The 11,160-nt window shown below is 38.6% G+C and overlaps 3 protein-coding genes and 1 long non-coding RNA gene across 4 annotated transcripts in view; 2 read left to right on the top strand and 2 right to left on the bottom strand.

Annotated features, from left to right (window-relative positions):
• LOC100178086 overlaps positions 1-4,721 on the bottom strand; it is a 5,975-nt gene extending 1,254 nt beyond the window's left edge. Inside the window, exons 1-8 of the mRNA XM_026835932.1 lie at positions 4,540-4,721; positions 4,313-4,352; positions 4,100-4,259; positions 1,564-1,752; positions 1,187-1,313; positions 985-1,124; positions 670-764; positions 32-599 (exon numbers count right to left, since the gene is read on the bottom strand). Coding sequence (XP_026691733.1) covers positions 32-599; positions 670-764; positions 985-1,124; positions 1,187-1,313; positions 1,564-1,752; positions 4,100-4,259; positions 4,313-4,352; positions 4,540-4,721 — 1,501 coding nt within the window. The remainder of the gene's footprint in view (positions 1-31; positions 600-669; positions 765-984; positions 1,125-1,186; positions 1,314-1,563; positions 1,753-4,099; positions 4,260-4,312; positions 4,353-4,539) is intronic.
• LOC100177310 (small nuclear ribonucleoprotein E-like) lies at positions 4,721-5,332 on the bottom strand. Its single transcript, XM_002127797.5, has one exon. It carries the CDS (start codon positions 5,272-5,274, stop codon positions 4,984-4,986), a length of 291 nt encoding a protein of 96 aa, XP_002127833.1. The 5' UTR covers positions 5,275-5,332; the 3' UTR covers positions 4,721-4,983.
• Positions 5,333-6,382: 1,050 nt separating this feature from the next.
• Positions 6,383-9,666, top strand: LOC100187532 (beta-1,4-galactosyltransferase 2-like). The gene is made up of 6 exons (XM_002127958.4): positions 6,383-7,144; positions 7,488-7,647; positions 8,037-8,257; positions 8,796-8,935; positions 9,090-9,178; positions 9,350-9,666. Exons 1-6 carry the CDS (start codon positions 6,949-6,951, stop codon positions 9,582-9,584), a joined length of 1,041 nt encoding a protein of 346 aa, XP_002127994.1. The 5' UTR covers positions 6,383-6,948; the 3' UTR covers positions 9,585-9,666.
• Positions 9,667-10,428: 762 nt separating this feature from the next.
• Positions 10,429-10,985, top strand: LOC104266059. The gene is made up of 2 exons (XR_717404.3): positions 10,429-10,646; positions 10,867-10,985. It is a non-coding gene; the product is annotated as an uncharacterized LOC104266059 (long non-coding RNA).
• The last annotated feature ends 175 nt before the right edge of the window (positions 10,986-11,160 follow it).

Genomic DNA, 11,160 nt, shown 5'->3' with positions numbered 1-11,160 from the left:
TGCCACACCATCGTTGCCGCGGGTTCCACACCATCGTTGCCGCGGGTTACCACACCATCGTTGCCGCGGGTTACCACACCATCGTTGCCACGGGGTTCCACACCATCGTTGCCACGGGTTTCCACACCATCGTTGCCACGGGTTTCCACACCATCGTTGCCGCGGGTTTCCACACCATCGTTGCCGCGGGTTTCCACACCATCGTTGCCGCGGGTTACCACACCATCGTTGCCACGGGTTACCACACCATCGTTGCCGCGGGTTACCACACCATCGTTGCCGCGGGTTACCACACCATCGTTGCCGCGGGTTACCACACCATCGTTGCCGCGGGTTACCACACCATCGTTGCCGCGGGTTACCACACCATCGTTGCCACGGGGTTCCACACCATCGTTGCCACGGGTTACCACACCATCGTTGCCACGGGTTTCCACACCATCGTTGCCACGGGTTACCACACCATCGTTGCCACGGGTTTCCACACCATCGTTGCCACGGGTTACTACACCATGCCACAAATCAACAGGAATGATGTTTTGGCCACCAGTGGCTACAGGCGTTGTAGGTGGGGTGGACGGGGTAACATTGGGAACATCCTGAAGAAATTTCATATATTATGTATACAAGCTACAACAACATGGATCATCCAACTTATATTTTCCTTACCTTGTTGCAAACAATCTGAGCAATAAACATTGAATGATCCAACCTTGGTGTCGGCATGGGGGAATCAAATGTTACCTTGCTCCAAATCATGGTGTCTATGTTATTGGGTGTTGTATTATATAACAAGATGTGAATATCATTATATTCATCAAACATACAAGAACACAGCTTAACTAAACAGCTAGTTTTCCAAATAAGCGTTTTCTAAACTAACTCTGCATTTCTTCTAAATCTTCCCATATGAATACAAAACTGGATTTATCACGAACAACCACCAATATATACGATACGTGATGCAACCCCACCCCCATATACCGGTGTTTAATGAAGATAAATCATCCATCGAGCCATGTTGCGACATCCCACCAAATATGAACAACAACTTATTGTGAGATGCTGCCGCATGTGCAGCTCTCGCACAAGGAACTTCCCCACGAGGTTTCAACCTACTGCACCTGTGTCAAAATAGAATAACAAATTTCGCACAAAATAAAATATTTGAAAATTAAGATCTTACGTTAGATCTGTAAGGTTGATTGAATGAAGGTCTTTATGAAATGTTGCGCCGGCCATCCCACCATGTATGTATAGATGGTTGTCAATCACACACAATATGTGGCCATGTCGTGCACTTGGAAGTTTACCTTCAGTAATAAAAAGTTTATTCAAATAAATCTAATTTCATAGAGATAAATATAATGTACACAGCAGCACTTCTGCCCACCCCCACTAAACTTAAAATCATCCTTATTATTATTACACAATATTACTATTGACTGCATAGCAGGGGTTTGTTGTATAGAGTTACGCAATTAGGCCAATAAATGTTTGAATAAGTTTACTCCAAGATTTCCTGGTGACCCAATCACCATAAACAACATATTAACGACCCACCCTTAACTGTGGGTTGGCTCCAAGTTTCCGTATTTGCATCAAACACATGAAGCTTGGTGTCTGGGGTTGGGGAACTCCCTTCATACCCCCCACCCCATATGTACAGGGAATTCCCCTTTGACCCCGCACAGTGAAGTGTTCTCGGGCTGGGGGAAACACCCGTGCACCCCACTAATGCACAGGTCATGTCTGGAATCAAACACAACAAGAACTAAAATAACGTTGAAGTTACCAACTGGCCACTATATTAGCTTAAAAAATAAAATTTATAAAGAAAAAGATATAGTCAAGTGGGGTAATAAAAACAGAAAACATAAACTTTCGATTTTCTCCCAAAGTAATAAACTAAAAAAAATAATTTTTGGCCTGGAGGAACAGTATTCATCATACCTTGATGTCCAAAAAAGATTGTAGGATTTCTATGATTACTTAAAATTTTATTCGAAATTTTGAGTTGTTTTTTATTCCCCAGGATTTGGGGTAAAAAAACATTAGCGGGCCAATAAAAAACAATGTTTTCAAAAGCAACTTAACCTAAAAATGAATAAATTAATAATGGAAGTACACGGTAATAATACAAATATTAGTCATACAACTTTTAGCTGCAGACTATATTTTCTCTAGAAGATCCCTCAACTTTTCCGCTTTTTTTTACAAGGGCAAAATATCACCTACATACTTTAAACAGCCTTGTTAAAAAACTTTCCTTTCTTTTATAATTAATCATTTTAACTTCACTACTTCCTTTTAAACATANNAGCTTACCCACAAATAACATTTATTAGACCAAAAACAAAGCCCATAAATTTCATGACCTACATAGTGCACATGAAGTAACCAGAGCATTATACTTGAATTAACTAAATTATAAAGGCTTTTGAAAATCTAAAATGACATCTTGACTTTATCTAAACTAAATTCAGCAATAATCATAAAAATGACCTGTAACTAAACAGTCTTAACCCAAAACATAAATTACAATATCAGAAAATGTAGGCAAAGCTGTAAAATATCTCTTTTTGATACTTGGATACCTTTCAAATCAATTAAATCATTAATTAAATTAAAATAGTTTACATACGATACATAACTTTAAAATTAATTTTACCACAAAGTTAATATCGGCTGGGAAGAAAAATTAAAAACAGAAAAAAAACACAGTTGTTTTTTTTACCCCTTCCCATAAGGCGATTTTGGGGTAAAAGAAACAAGAGAAAAAGGTATAAAATAATCGTAAAACTTAAAATTAAAATATACCAGCAGCTAGGTACTTAAATATGTAGCAAATCCCTGCATTTATAATAAATTTATCACGAAAGGCCTTCTCACAAAAAAAAGCTTACCAAACCCCATAAAAAGTTGTTTTGGTCAATTTTTTGTTTGAATTAGTAATTTGTGTTTTACCGGAAAAATAATAACCACCTAGAAGAACAGTTAGGATAAAAAATAAGCCAAATAAATGTATTTTTTACCCACAAAAGCTGTTTGAGATAAAAGTGATTTTTGAGCGCGCTAGGGGGGTTGTCCTTTCTTACCCCAAGTACCCACTGGCGTAAAGTTACGGGGTTGCAGGGTTGCCTGGCAACCCTTTGATTTTCTCCATACTAATAATGCGTAGGGAATTACGTTCGACCAAACGAAGACGCCATTGTTACTGCGAACAAACTTCGTTTACGTTCGTTAAAATATGTCAATACCGATGCGTCATTCACGACACAAATGCATTCAACTGGTATTTAAACTCCTGTTTGCTAAATAATTCACGTGTGAATCGCTATTGTGACGTCAGTAATCAACGTGTGAATCGCTATTATGTCGTAATCAATTGCCAGGTTCAAACAACCGCTATTATGATGCAATGAATCCACGTGTGAATCCCTACTATTTCGTAATAAATATGCTGCTTGCCTGAGGAAAACATTGCATATAAATATAAAGCAGTGTTGGAAACGTTTTAGGCAGTTTATTTCCGCCATATTTCGTTCTGGAAACCTACTATTTCCGACGGACGGGTCTTCGTTTGTAAGATAACCACACATTCGTGCGGGCTTGACGAAAGGCGCATGCGACATAGCTACTGTGACGTCACTCGCCAGGCAATCGGATTCGACCGTTTCTCATTACACGGACTCGCCGAACGCGCGTAATTTTAATTTGTCTCATCCCTACGTAATTCTGAATACGTTTACGTTTGCATGAGCTTTTACAAAGCACATATTTAAAGGGTTGCAAACCGAAAACAAAGGGTTGCAAACCGTTTTTTTTTTTCGTGCCTATCGGCGCGAAGACTTCCTTTTTTTCTGGTTTTTGCAACCCTAACGTTTAGTAAAACTTTACGCCTATGCAAGTACCCCATTGTTTTTATTACCACACTTTACTCTACTATTTTATAAAATGCAGCCTTGCATACTTACACCAGTGATACGACCAGGCATTCCGATTTATAACATACGCTAATAATTTATCTCAGATGGTTAAATCAGGTAACAAGGTACATGCCTGCACAGTTGTAGAAAAAGTTGTTTAAAATAATAACCTGAAGTTAATTTCAACACAGTGTTTGTGTTGGATTGTTTACTTGCCCCACCAAAGATATAAACATCATTTGAACAAGTTGGTTGAAAACAACTATGTTCATATCTCTCTAGTGCTCTAGTGGTCCATGGCTGTGCCACGAGAAATCCGACATTTGTAATCTACAAAAAAATATAATTTATTATATTTATATCTTTTAACTGGAAGGTAAAACCTGCACTAATGGAGCGATAGGTTTGCTAGACAGTAAACAACTAAAAAGTTAAAAATAGTACGGATTCAAAACACAGTTAAGAGTTTTGCTTAAAACTAATAAAACAGTATGACCACCAGCTGAAATAAATAAAATATTGAGGAACAGAAACAAATAACTTTTAAATCCAGTGAATAAATGACAAAATTGACAATCATCAACATTTTACCACAAGTTGTAAAACTTACTTGTAAACGTCTTTATGTGTAGTTGATGGATCGGCCCCTCCTATTATAAGACATTCCATTGTATGTTTACAAAACACAGCTGCTTGCCCAACCCTCGCACATGGGGGATTGGGAGACGACACAACGTACCATAACCTGCCACTAGGTGTCTCACCATGCTCTAGTATCGGATGCAATTCCATCTAATTTACAAAATATTTTAATTTTTATGGAATTTATAAGTTACAACAAACATGGTGGGCAACCAAATTTTTATACGCATGTTTTAACTGAGTAAGGATTGGAATAATTTGTTCCAAAATAACAAAACATTATGGGCAGCTTATAGAACACATTGTTATTGGCAGCAAACATTATATGTTATGACATCACTATAAATGAGCGCCAGTATTAAACGAAACATTCGAATTGTAAGTTTCTTTAAAGCAGCGTTTATTTATCTCTTCACGAATCTCCTTGCCCAAGTTCTTGTACTTGCTGAATGACTGTAATATTATCTCCTTTCAACATCACTCGACCCAATGTTTTACGAACATTCTTTTTAATGTTGACTTCCTCTGCATCATCCAACACAAGGTTCATGTATTCGTCGAATCCAACAATATGCCCTTCAATCCTCATGTTGACTTGTTCGTACACCCATATTGAAACCCGTGATCTGTTTTGAAGATATCGAAATATCAGGTTTATTGGTTGAACCATAACTTTCTGTACTTTTTGTCCTTTGTACGCCATCTTGAGTTACTTGAATGCAATTCCAAGAGGAAATATTGAATAAACCTAAAAACAAAATAAACAATTATACGAAACGCAACATTAATGTATAAATAGGAATACAGGAACAGGATATTTATGTTACAAACCAACTGTCACTAAACTTAGGCGTCGAACCAGGGGTGGCAGGGTGGGCAAGTCAACCCGGGAATTTTTACACTGCATTAATCAGTAAACATTACAACCAAGAACCAATATTACCCTTTTTGCAAGGTCACTTTTATGCGCGTAAGTACTCGCATATTTACTCGCAAAAACAAAGTTTACACGCATAACGTCATAAGCGTGTCATCTGCTGTAGGAGGTTGGTTGTTACTCGCATTATGCAAATCTTTTTCGGGTATTAATTTTATAGGTTTTCGTTGGTAATAGCTCCATAAAGCATCAAAACCTATTTTATAAACTAGATTTAATAATATTACGCTTAAGTAAGCTAACTCAATGTTGATACGGGCATAAACCAATGACCATGCAAAATAACGCGGTAAGCGAGTTATCATATGACGAGTTAATGCGAATCGTTATTCGCATTAACTTTTTACCATGCAAAAAGGGTATAGGTTAGATTTGTTTCACAGGATTGTGTGTCTAACTATCCCTGCCTCCCCTCTGCGTTTTTGTCACTAAATATCTACTTCATATTTCATATACAGTTATACGTCCGTAACTGCATGAATATATTTTACACAACTGTTTATTTACGACTTGCCCTGGCAACCCTTATCGAATCTAAACTTTAATATTTGTAGTTTAAAGCATTGTGACGACACACAAACGATTTCGAAAAGTCGCTCGCGTGGTTGCTATCATAAAAACATTATACAACATATGTTGTTAGGGGACCAGAGTTTGATAAATCAATCTTTTATGAACCACGCGCAACACTGACGGTGCACAAGTTTAAAAGCTGTTTACACGCTGTAGTGTAATAGTCACAAATCAGCATCGCACGATTTGTTCCATATAGTTAGTTACACGCAATACGAAACTTCCTTTGCAAGTACGGCTAAGTTATTCCTGCAAATGTAACAACGCAACACCCATGTTAGCGTCGCTATTTACAGTCAGTTATGAAAAGGATATATTTTAGTGTTATACGAAGTATTGACACAGTTATGAGAGAGATAACGAGTAAGTATTGCGAGTTACATGTTGGGTTATAAGTTGCAAAGTAACCAACAGCAAACATTGAATCCACGAGTAAGTTCGGTCGTATCTAAGTCGTCACGGATGGCAACACGTATATAGTTTGTGTGGGTTTGGCTTTTCGCACCCACAGAACCATTTTAAAAGTTGTTTGCAAAGTTTTAGTGAATATGCAAAAGAAAGAAAGCTCATATTTGAAGTTGGGACGGAATAAATATTTATTAAGTATATTCTAGCTCGCATGTGTTGGTTCCTGTATTGCCGCACAACTACTTGCCTTAAACCTAAAGTTTCAATATTATAAATCTGTGGGTTGAGGAAGAAGGATATCGACCGAATCTATTGTGTTTCAAACCGATTGTTGTTGCGTGACTGTGATTTGATCCTACCGTTACACCTGGGCAAGCCTAAACGTTGCTTCGTTTACACCATTGGTTAGTGTAGGTAGGAATAGGGTATTTATGGACAGCCGGGAATTGTTTGTTAGTTATGATGTGGCGTCAAACATCAATGAATTCCGGGAAGCGAATCAACAAAATATTAGCCATGTTGTTGTTGTTTGGAACTTTATATACGTTTGTTTTCTTATCTTCTAACAAGCCAAGAACTACAGGAAACGAACCAACCAACTTTTGTTCGACTCCATCACCATTGCTAACGGGAAGTACCAACGTTAACTTTGAAGGTAACATATATATCACTACTCGTGTATCGTATATGTGCTTGATGGAAATCCCCCCAACTATTTATAAATCCACCGATGCAAAATCAAATTTTATAATCCGTTGTTACTTGAGACGCGCCACCATGTTGGAAATACATTGTTGTTTGAATAAGAGACATGTGGTTTTAATCCGGCAACATTTAACAATACGCCTTGTTTGATATTAAGTGACGTCTGTCGCACCTTTTGTTTGGAAAGTAACTGGGATTGTTACGATATCTGTTTGGTAAGGCCGTCGCATTTTACTGGGCTATATTAAATACAACAACCGGTAATATTCATTCAAGCACTCTAACGTTTACAGACGGAGGTGGTCGAACGAACTGGCCGCCAACGTTCGAGGAGATCAATCAGGAAAACCTTCACTTACAAGCAGGCGGTTTCTATCCTGGCCCAAGCACATGCACTCCCAAGGCAACAGTGGCGATTATTATCCCTTATCGTGATCGTGATGTTCATTTAAGGTGGGGTCGACATAAATGTAGAAAAAATGTAAGTTTAATACAAGAGCGTACCGATGTATCGACGTCATACTCAGGTCGTTTCATCCTTTATTTGTTGGATTACATTTAATAATATGCGTAGCAGCTCACAGCAGCCATCTTACCCCCACCATACCATCCTACCTACCGTACCATTTTACCCTCACCGTACCATCTTGCCCCACAATAACCATCTTACACCACCGTACCATCTTACCCTACCGTACCATTTTACCCTCATCGTACCATCCTACCCTACCATACCATCTTACCCCACCGTACCATCTTACCCTACCGTACCATCTTACCCCCACCATACCATCCTACCCCACAATAACCATCTTACCCCACCGTACCATCTTACCCCACAGATTTCAACTGCATTACCTTCTCGGTATTTTATTCCGTCAACAAACACGTCACGTGATCATAGTAGCCGAACAAGAAGGGCTGGATATTTTTAACAAGGGCCAACTCATGAACACAGCGTTTAACTATGTGATGAAGGAGTTGAAGTTGGATGTCGATTGCGTGTTCTTCCATGATGTAGATAGCATTAGTGAGGATGATAGGACACTTTATGAATGCAGAGGTAACAGTTATAGATGGGGGCGGTTAGAAGCAACCAACATAACATATACTGAACGTATGTAACTTATTTACCCTCGCATGGCGGGGCAACGACAGTCGTTATAACATGGGTGTTCTGTTTCATACACCTCGTGCCCGCTTACACGTTACCATGTATGTAACTTATTTACCCTCAGATCGCGGGGCAACGACAGTCGTTATAACACGGGTGTTCTGTTTCATACACCTCGTGCCCGCTTACAAGTTACCACGTATGTAACTTATTTACCCTCACATGGCGGGACAACGACAGTTGTTATAACACGGGTGTTCTGTTTCATACACCTCATGCCCACTTATGAGTTACCACGTATGTAACTTATTTACCCTCACATGGCGGGACAACGACAGTTGTTATAACACGGATGTTTGGTTTCATACACCTCATGCACGTTTAGTGTCATACACCTCAAGTTACCACGTATGTAACTTTGTGGGTGATTGAGCTCTGTCATCTCTATTTCCTGCAACGCTGATAATTTTACAACCCATGGTCCCAGGTAAGAAGGAGGTTGTTCACTTATCTCACCGAATGGACAAGTTTAACTATAGGTTTTGTTGCGGGGTAACTGTGGGCGGAGTACTGGGGATGTTGCCGACACAGTTTGCCAAAGTCAACGGCTTCTCTAACATCTACAGCGTAAGATTAATAATGTTATAATTAAGTGATGTTATTTATAAACCTTAATCTCTAGAGGTATGAAAGTTTGTAAAATAAAAATTTAAGCAAGAAAACTCCGTAACTGTTTAATAAATTAACCAAATATGGGGCACACCATCATGGCCATATTTAGGGGTGGGGAGGGGAAGACGACGATATGAACGCGAGGTTGACGGAACTTGGAGGATACAAGATATATCGGCCTGTTGATGAATACAACAGGTAAATCGAAGGTGTAACTTTATTGTGGCGATTATAAATCAACCGCCAATTTGCGATGAATATCTAAACAGTCNTGTGAGCATTATGAGAGCGGTTGTAACGACGAAGCTTNTTTCGTTTTAAACAATTAGAATTGTAATCAGGATATTGTAGCAATCCAAACGTTTGTAGATACGCTATGGTTCATCACAAACGAGATGCAGATAACCCCAACAACGATTATGGACGTCGCCTTTATTTAAAGTGGAAACAAAGGCAGCCCAACGATGGCTTAAACTCGTTAGAAACAGAAGTTATATCTGTAGTTAAACACCCAACACACACAAGACTTTATATTCAAACCAAACATATCGACGTCGACGATTGGTTGGGAGAAGAACAACCTGATGTAATAAATCAAGGATGATATAATACGTTATTATAACTTTTATACTTCTGAAATTGATGTTTTTTATAGGTGTGTAACACCAATACATTTCCTTTCGTTGTGTGTTTACTGAATTCTTAATATTAAATATATGATGGAAATTATGCGTAGTTAAACGTGGTGCTGCTATGTTGTGTTGTCTCCTATAAAAAGATCATATAATTAACGCTATAATAAAGCAAGCTACAACCATCCACAAGAGAGTTCTTGTTAACGTATGCTGAGTTGGCTTGGCGACATCAATGAAACAGCGTTGACTTCTCGAAAACTTCCTTGTCATTTCCATCCGCTTTCTATCTCTTAATTGTAAAACCTCCAACAATCCCAATCGACATTTCCTTTTAATCCGACTGTGGTTCTTGGATAATGCACCAGGGCAGTGGAAACATCAGCATTGAGCTCTGTCATCTCTATCCGCTTACTGGCAATCTCTTTACATTCTTAATCTCAGCTTTGATCCAAGAACTATTGACAGAACCGGCGAATCGAAACAGTAAAGGCAGCACTCGCCTTTTTGACAGCTAACGCTTTTTCTGACACCTCTATATCTTTCTGACACAAAACAGTATCAACTTTTTGTTTGTATGGTGATTATGCCATGTGATGTGTAACATGGAGATACCAAATTATTTATTTGCAGTCTATGTATTTTCCGGCCACGCGAGGATAAAGTAAGTTACATTCATGTACAACTCTATGCTGCATTCTAAACAGGGATCATTAACGCCCAACTGCATGGCAAAGCTCTAAGTTTTAAGAAATTCAACTGGAATCGGTTCTTCAGAAAATGGAAAAAGGCTTCGCTGCCTTTTTTCTAAACTTTCTTGCAGATTGGATTTTATATAGCCACGCCTGATGCGTAGAAGATCATTGTTCTTGGGAAGAAGAGAAAATTACAAAGCTGTTTATCAACGTTCGCTTGAAAGATGAAAAAGTCATTAATTCTCGTCTTGTTTGTCGTCGGACTCCTCGTGCTCGCCGAAACATCTGACGCTGTTTGGAGCGGATTGAATTGGAATCAAAAACTGGCCAATTTGCTCGGTTGGTTTTTTTTTATACATTTTTTTATCATAAGTATTTTAGTAGTAACAACAGTACAGCAAAGATATCGTTAGCTAAGTTACATACGTGGCAACTTGTAAGCGACATAGGGTGTATGAACACCTGTGTTATAACAACTGTCGTTGTCCCAACATGCGAGGATAAATAAGTTACATTCGTTAAATTATCTTCTTGTTTTTAAATTGTTGATAACTTTTAGTGGACGATGAAATCGCTTCAGCCAAAGACTTCATGACGATGGTTGAAAGTCTACACGAGAAATGAGATTCTTCATGAACAAATATTCGTGCTTTAAATAAATAAAAGGAACTCGCAGAACTGGATTGTTTATTTTACTAATGTTTTAAAACAGAAACAACACGCGTTACTCGCGCATCTCCAATGTCGTTAAAGGAGAGAGCATGATACACTCTCTCTCTTTCGCGGGTCGTTCCCGTTTCCTATTGTGGTCAATGGCATCGAGGGCGTTTTATGTAGTTTGTCTTCGTGTTTT

Source organism: Ciona intestinalis, chromosome 9 (assembly GCF_000224145.3).
Source record: "Ciona intestinalis chromosome 9, KH, whole genome shotgun sequence".
NCBI classification, from domain to species: domain Eukaryota; kingdom Metazoa; phylum Chordata; class Ascidiacea; order Phlebobranchia; family Cionidae; genus Ciona; species Ciona intestinalis.
The sequence above is the reverse complement of the archived record's forward strand: the minus strand, read 5'-3'. Positions and strand labels throughout refer to the sequence as shown.